Source organism: Silene latifolia, chromosome Y (assembly GCF_048544455.1).
Source record: "Silene latifolia isolate original U9 population chromosome Y, ASM4854445v1, whole genome shotgun sequence".
Lineage (NCBI taxonomy): Eukaryota > Viridiplantae > Streptophyta > Magnoliopsida > Caryophyllales > Caryophyllaceae > Silene > Silene latifolia.
This window is the reverse complement of record NC_133538.1, coordinates 390286526-390295334: the sequence shown is the minus strand read 5'-3', so window position 1 is coordinate 390295334 and position 8809 is coordinate 390286526. Positions and strand designations below refer to the sequence as shown.

The 8809-nt window shown below is 37.8% G+C and overlaps 1 protein-coding gene across 1 annotated transcript; it reads left to right on the top strand.

Moving 5' to 3' along the window:
* The first annotated feature begins 1930 nt into the window (after positions 1-1930).
* Positions 1931-3877, top strand: LOC141632063 (uncharacterized). The gene is made up of 2 exons (XM_074444648.1): positions 1931-2179; positions 2420-3877. The coding sequence occupies exons 1-2, from the start codon at positions 1931-1933 to the stop codon at positions 3875-3877; spliced, it is 1707 nt and encodes a 568-aa protein (XP_074300749.1).
* The last annotated feature ends 4932 nt before the right edge of the window (positions 3878-8809 follow it).

The window sequence follows — 8809 nt, the reverse complement described above, 5'->3', positions numbered from 1 at the left end:
AAAGACTGGACTTGCTATGATCCTCCCACTGATTGCGGTTGGTCCTGGAAGAAAATTGCTCATACTATGAAAACTTTTGCTCCTGGTTATATGGCTGATAAATGGTTAGGTGATGACAAAGAGTACAAGGTGAAGGATGGGTATTCCTGGCTCAGACCTTCTGTGGCTACTGTTCTATGGAGATATGTTTGGTGGAATGATCTTAACATCCCAAAAACCTCTTTTATTTATTGGGCTGTCATGCATAAACGGTTGTTGACAAAAGACAGGTTGAACAGGATGGGTATGCAGGTTGATGCTACATGCCTACTATGTGGCATGGTGGATGAATCTCATGCACATCTTTTCTTTGATTGTTGTTACAGTAAGTAGTGTGTACACATTCTGCATCAACTTTTGAGAGTCTCTTATCCTGTCACTGACTTGGTTGTCTGGTTCAAGAGAGGGCATGATATGAGTAAAATGCAAAGAAAACTAATTTGTGCTTTACATGTTAGACTAGTATATGCTATTTGGAAAGCAAGGAACAAGGCTCGGGTTGATCACTGTGTTTTGCGCCCTGGAGTGCTGATCAAGCGAGTAGTGAAGGAAACTACTATCAGGTTTTGGTCTCGCAATACTGGTAGAATCTGTCAAAGTGACTTAAAATGGTTAGCTTATCTTGCTATGTAATTTTTATCTTTGTATAGGCTAGCCCATTCTTTATTGTAAACAGCTGAGATCTTCTTTGTAATAGTTGAGCTGTACTTGAACATTCACTTTATTACTATATTTACCATTTACCCAAAAAAAAAAAACATATATACACCATTAATGTAACAAGATCACACCGTTATTATAACATACTCACACCACAAAAGTCACACAGATTGACAAATATTGTAAAATTGTCATAACATTACGTCGTCTAAATAACACTATTACGCCTTTAAAAAATCAAAGGTTGAGAGTTAGATCCATTAGCAAATTATTCAGTTCTCGACACCTAAATTCAGAAGGATTACTTGCAATCTAAATCATTATAATCACAACACAATGTGACGAACTAACTAATACGGAGTATACTTTAACACACACCGTTAGACTGTGTTACTCTAATGGCGTACTGATGTTACTCTAATGGCATGCTCATGTTACTTTAATCATATTACTATCATACTCTATTCATAGGATTAGAGTAACATATGTATACTATTAGAATTTTAGCTATATAATCAAATCACACATTCTCAGAATTAGAACTACTTCTCACAGGAAAGCAAGTAGCATTAGGCCATGAGTATTAGACCAACACACGAGAAAGAAAAGCAAACCATGTGTTTAAATTTGAAGTAAAACCATTGATTTTGAATAACTTCAATTTAATTTACTCTACAATAAAGATCTAGGTTTTCTAATCAACGTTTATAATTCAGACTTAGTGTCATCGACATTCTTAAAGAAGGCTCATATACTACTTTCCCTAACCACAACAATTACAATATCATCGTGTAAGATGGGATTTCCTACGGGCTGTTCTTGAGAAATTTGGAATCCCTCCCAGGATGGTGAAGTTGATCATGATGTGCGTTACCTCGGTTTCCTACCAGGTTCTCTTTAATGGGGCTCCTTTACGTCTGTTTAAGCCGTCCTGTGGTCTTAGACAGGGGGATCCATTGTCACCTTTTTTGTTCGTGTTGTGTATGGAGGTGCTGTCTGTGAATATTCTTGAGGCTCAGAAAAATGGGCTCTTGAAAGGAATCACTTTATGTCGGGGAGTGGATGCCTTATCGCATCTATTCTTTGCGGATGACGCGGTGTTTTTTCTTCATGATAATAACAACTCATCAAAGACTTTAAAGTCCATACTGGACAAGTTAAGTTTTGTTTTGTCTCGGGGCAAGTCATGAATGAAGATAAATCAGGAATTCTTTTCAGCCCGAGTACTACGATGGCTAAAGCACGACATGGGATGAAGACGCTAAAGGTAAAAGGAAAGAAAAATCTTGGAAAATATCTCGGATTACCTACAGATTTTCAAGGTTCTAAACGTGAGCTGTTCAGGAGTCTGATTGATAACGTCATGAAAAGAATTTCCTCTTGGAATGGGATTTTTTTGTCATCAGCGGGTAGATTGACCCTTATTGCCTCCGTCCTATCAAATCTCTCAAATTATGTTCTATCGGTTTTTAAAATACCGGTAAGTGTGACTAATAAGATTAATTCCTTATTGGCACATTTTTGGTGGGCGGGATGTAAATCAGGGAGGACTGTTCACTGGTGTAGTAAGAACTTTCTAAGTCTGCCGAAACGAGAGGGAGGTCTGGGGATTCGGAATATTGAATGTCTGAATCAAGCGATGTTAGCCAAACATGGTTGGCGAATTTTATCAAGTCCGTGATCCTATTTTGTTAATGTTTTTCGAAAAAAACTGCTTAAGGACGGAAGGATAACGGAAAATTTATCGCTGAACTATGGAAACAATCTGTCATGGGGGGCAAAAAGTATTCTACATGGGTTGGCTATGGTACGGCAGCATATAGGATGGAAGCCTGGTCTTGACTCATGTTTGAACGTGTGGATTAATAATTGGGTGGGAGGAGAGTGTCCGGAGCCAAATTTGGGTGTGTTGGATGCTGAGTTTGTGGAGCTAAGGAACGTCACGGTAAAGGATTTAATTACGTCCACGGCTGATGGTAGGAAAGTTTGGAATGCTACTCTTGTTCGTCAACTTTTCGAGGAAGAAAGTGTGCATCTGATTTTAGCCAAACCAATATGTTTTTCGCAATTAGTGGATGAAGTGTATTGGTTACATAGCAATGATGGCGAATATAGCGTCAAGAGTGGGTATGGTGTTACTTTTGAGGAATTCATGGATCGTCGAGGGTCGGATAAAGACAAGACCAGAATAGGGGAGGATGTACGCTTATTTTGTAGGCGGAAAATGTGGAAGATGTCGGGGCCTCAAACGTGGAAAATCCTTGTGTGGAGAATATTAACTAACACCCTTTCGGTAGGGAGAAACTTTAGGGAAAGGAATATTGGGATTGACACGAATTGCAAACTATGTTTGTCATCTGGTGTGAGTATGGAAACCTTGGAACATTTATTCCGTGACTGTCCGGTGTCACGGAGACTTTGGGCTGGCTCTGAGCTAGGAATACGTACTGAGTTAGGATCCCATCTGTGTATCGCAAAGTGGATTATTCAATGGATATCGTATCTTGGAAATCTGGAGGGTGGAGAGGCTCGGATAGTGCGTTTCCTGGCAATGCTTTGGTGTCTATGGAGCATCCGTAATAAAATTCTCTTTCAAGGTTTAACTTTCCACCCGTTAATGTTTTATAATTTATGGACACCAATGGTTGGAACGGCGGACCAGGCGGCGGAGACACGTGAAAAGGACTTAGCTACTACTATGGAGTTTTCAGGTATGTCTAGAATGGATAGTATGTTGTGGATTCGAGAAAGTAATCCGGTTTGTATTGTGGGTGAGATAAGAAATTGTGATTACGTAAGAATTATGGTGGATGCCGGGTGGAGGGGGTTTGAGAAAGCAGGTATTGGCTGGGAAGGTGTCTTGGGAAATGGACAAAGTTTTTGCAGGGAAGTGAGAAAGATTAGAGCTGAATCACCGCTTCAAGCTGAGGGTCTGGGGGTGTTATCCGTTATGATATGGGCACAAGAACAAGGATTACGACACTTGGAGATCTCTACGGACTGCATCTCTATTGTCTATCAACTAGCTGGTATTGAACGAATGCAACACCTCATTAAAGCGACTCTAATGGATATTATTGGAACAGCTGCATCTTTTCATTGTTTAGCTATTAGTTACATTCCTAGATCGTTTAATAAAAGAGCACATGGCCTTGCATGTAAGGCCATGGATAGTTAGGTGTACCTTCTTTTACAGCTGCCAAAAAAAAAAAAAAAAAAAAAAACAATATCATCAAATCAAAAACAAAATCAATACACCCCAATCAAATCAACAATGCGAAAACTCAAACATCTAACCGCATGAATAATTAATCTGAAAACTTTCAAATAAAATCAACATAATGATCTTTAGGTCAGAACTATCAAATATCACCAAATTCCGGAAATTAGAAGTAAATATTCTAGTAATTAAAAATAGAAAAAAGTAGAATCGAAGATCAGACGGTTTAGACGGGGGCGTCTTAATACCTGAGGCGGAGGTTGATGGTGGTCAACCCCGCCGGGCCCAATGAATCTCTTAAGCATTAACTGTAGGGATTGGGCAACCCCGATACACTTTGTTCTCTCCGAGCTTTGGTTCGGAGAGAGGCCCCGGCCATACTTTTTCTCTGTGAAACGAAATTGTGTGGTCGTGAGATGAGGAGGGTGAGGGAGAAGTTTGATGGTTATTTTGGGATCGAGGTGGATAGTGTTGAGAGGTCGGGAGGATTAGCTATCCTATGGATGTGACACCCTCATTTATTGCGGAAAAGCAAACACATAATTCTGGATAAAAACTGCATGGATATGTTTGTAATAGGTTCATTTGGGTAAAAACCTGTAAATTTTAAACCTGAACCTGTTATAAAAATATCCAAATGGGAAGGTGTCAAACATATAAGGTCTAAAATAAATCTCATGAATAAAACATCGCTAAAGTTGCGAAACAAAGTTATACAACCCAAATATGAAAAAGGGAGACATATGTCCCTAAAAAGTATATGGCATAAAAAGTGTTTAAGAGTCACAATAAAATAAAGCCAATGTAGGTCCCAAGGTTACTTTGCTCGCTAGCTCGTCCATGTACCCCATATATGCATCACCTACCTGTCAATCGCATTTTATACAAATACGAAAGTCACAGTCAGTGGGGAGTAACTCCGAGTTCTCCCAGCCACGAAATGTCATAATTAATATAACATGTAAACATAAGAATATGAATATGAATAACGCATAGCCTCAGCATATAGATGCTAGACAATCGTGCTTATCATGTGAACAACAATATAACAACACATAGTCCTAGCATGTCAATACTAGACCGACTCATACTACACTATCATGTGAATCACATAACATCCAGGAATCCAAACTCTATCAACCATAGCCGGTTTGCATCTCACCTTCTATGATTCATAGAATCATCAAACAAGAAAGGACAATATATCTAGAGACAGGCATATTTTCTTGGGACAGTCAATAGTCACTCTGTAACTCGAGTCTATACCACGAGGTAAGGTAAACACCCTAGTCCTAAACCTGCGCAGACCTAGCGACATGCGGAAAATACCGCATCCAAGACCCATGATCACACACATGAGTACCCCTAAGGAGTCCACCAAAGGGTTGGCTAGTACTTAAGCTGACCACATACTTCTACGAGTACTCAGGAGGTCATGCCCTAACTTGGATATAAACCCACCAAGCTAAGACACAAAGGCTATTAAGCTGTGAACATACACTCGTCAAAGACTATAATGGCCTATCTATGGCGATGGCCGAAATACTCACCTAGGACCTAGTCCCAGCTTGAATACTTTAGCCCACACCACACAAGACAAGTAGGACACCCAATTAACCATAAGAGGGGCAAAGAGTCCAAACTTGCACACACAAATGATCATACACACCCTAGTATATGAAAGGCTACGCAAGAGCATATTTAGCTGACAATCCAAGAATATCTCCAATATCAATAATAATCCAAATTCCAGCTAACCAACAGTACCATAATCCATGAGAACAAGCTAAAATGGCAAAGAGGCAACAAGACTCAAGCATAGGCATCCAAATCATCCAACAACCAACATGTGAAATGATAATTACAAACATCAAGGCATAACATAAAACATCCAATAACAACCAATCTCACCTCAAAGACAAACCCCCGACCCGAGTCCCGCGACGGGGTCATCAGTCAAATCGAGGCTGACCGGTTTAAACCTAGTTTGACCAAACTCGTTCGGTCAATCTGGCCCAGCTCAGAGTCTTGGCCTACTTTGGCTCAAATCACAAAATTCATCACAATATCATTCTCATGCTATTTCCAATTTCTATCATGTGAACACTATCAACATAAAGAAAACATTCCAACTTACAAAATAACTAATTCCACAAAATTCTCGCATAATAAAATAGCATAAATAACCGTCTCACACAAGGGTAAACTTTTCTATAAATTTTAATCGATAAAACGACGCCATTTACTCATACGGACTCCGAATTGAGCGATTCAAGTGGCTAAACCCCCTAATTTTTCGATGCCGTTCAATTTGTCATATTTTTGGAAACATTGGAAACCGTCTCGGTCCGGTACTGACGCGTTCCAGCCAACACGCGGACTTGTCACAACACATAATTCCTCATCTAAATTTGTTCCAAGCAATAATATACAAATGGGTAACATAAATTAAACATAAGCATACTCATCTTACTCCATTCATTCATTTATCAACAAGATCGTCTCAAACAACAACAACAAACAACAAATACAACTACTAATGTGACATTAATTTGTCGAGTAACTCGGAATAGTTACCTTAAGCTAGCAAAGAGACAAGTAATAACTTGAGAAAGCTTCTAAAACCCAAAATTACTCTTCATATTCAACCACATATGAATCACCTAACTCATCTTCAAATTCTTCACCTATAAGAACAACAAAAACACAATTATTAAGCTTAAATTCGAAAACCCTAAAAAAAGTGTCTTAAACAAAAATTGGGGGAAATGAAAATAAAGCTTACTAGTAGATGAGGATTGAATGGAGGATTCTAAATATATAATTTTTATGAGATTTGGTGGAGAAATGAAGGATTTATGGTGGATTTAGGGATTGTAAGGAGGATTTTTGATATGAATTTGGTGTTTGATGAAAGGAAGAGAGAGAATGAGAATTGAGGAAATGAAAGATGAAGAGGAGACTCATGGACGATGGAGGGTGCATGGTATTGGGGTAGGGTATTTGGGTGAGTTTCAATTGTTTACGTTTTGGTTCGTTTCGACGGAAATTAGAAATATTCGTCGAACGCGATTTCCGAGAAAATTAAAGTTCTTAAACACGATTTTACTAAAAGATTAAGTACTCATATACCCAATATCCAAACTCGTTTACCCAACGACCGTAAGAAATGGGAAAATCCCAATTTTACGACTTTTATCCGAAATCTATTTTATTAAAGGAAAAGGTTTAAATATAGTTTAAATCACTTTTAAACATTTCTAAACTATCAAAAATAATTACATTTCTTCAAAATAAAATACGATTATATTTTATCAAATAAATTTTATTTCAAATAAATTAATATTAAATTAAAATAGATTAAAATATTACTTTTATAATATAATAAATGTCTTCAAATTTATGGGGTGTTACAATCATCCCTCCTTTTAAGAAGTTTCGTCCTCGAAACTTGCAAGTAGAAAACGAAAATATAATAAGGACGAACTCAATTTTCCAAGGGCGAAAATCAAAACATTCAAAACAAATTGGAATTTCAAAAGATGATCCTTCAAAAAGGGCTTAAGAAAACTTTCAAAAGCACGATGTCCATATCAAGGGAATGAGAGAACTCTTGATGCATGCAAGCGCGCTATCATTCCGAATCAAGGACAAATCAAAATACGAAATTTCGCCGATAAGTGCAGAACTAGTTATCAGACGTCTCCAATAACGAATCTTGACAACGAATCAACGCCAAAACAAAATAAAAGCGAAAGGTCAAATGTAATTGTTATAGAAAAATGTTAAATCATTTTTCAAACTTTACCAGAAGTCAAGTTTTCCAAATATAATATAAATTTTAACAATGAATCGAAAAGTTAACTCACATTGGTCCGAAATTACACAAAACGAGAAATAGCTTAGGTATCAAATCGAACATTAAGGTTGAAAAAGAGTGAGAAATCATTTTCAAATGTTATAGAAAGAGGTCAATTTGTATATTTAACTCCAAATTTAAAATAATGAACAAAAAGTTTACTCAAACTAGATAAAATCTATGCAAGATGGAAAACAACTCGGGAACGAGAAGTGCAAGTCGCGATAGGGAACTCACACCCAACAGACAAGAAGGAATTGAACTCTTAAAGGTGGAATTTTGGGATGAAGTCAATAAAAATGTCAACGAACAAGAAGCTTTACTCAAAAGGTCAAATGAGTTCCAAAAAGGCGGACTCAACGGAACAAGCCAGAATAGCAAGAATGACAATTGTCGGAGATCGGAATTAGGAAGATCGGTACATCAAGAAAGGTTACTCACTCAATTTTCCAACCGCAGAGTCATCCTACTTGGTCCTCCGAACATCAACAGGGCAACAACCAGAGGCCACACTAATCCAAAGAGCCATCTGAACCACTCATCGACAAGTCTACTTATAAGCTAATCCTTGAGACAATCCTATCCTCTACAATTATAACTTAACAATTTCCCAATCAAAATGTTTCCACCAATATCCTCCACCGAACAAAATCAAAATCCAAAGTCGAAACTAGTAACAATATTGTACCCTTACCAAGATTCAATATTCCCAAACGCATTCATGATTGAAACCAACCCACAAGCAACAAGTTGCACTATCCAATCCATAATTAGCACTAACTATAAGATAAATGGGTTCATCACACAAATCATCTGATCGGTTTACTCAAGATTCACTATCCTACTTCTCAACAATATTCCAATTCCAATAGAAAGATTCCTCAAAGGATTAAATAGAAGGTCCAAACTTACAATAACATTCCACAAACTTAGCTATCAATCCCCAATACCGTAAAGTAAGGCTCAAATGACAAACGAACAATCCCCGAACGAACAATGCCCAAAACAAATCCAAAATAACCATAGAAATA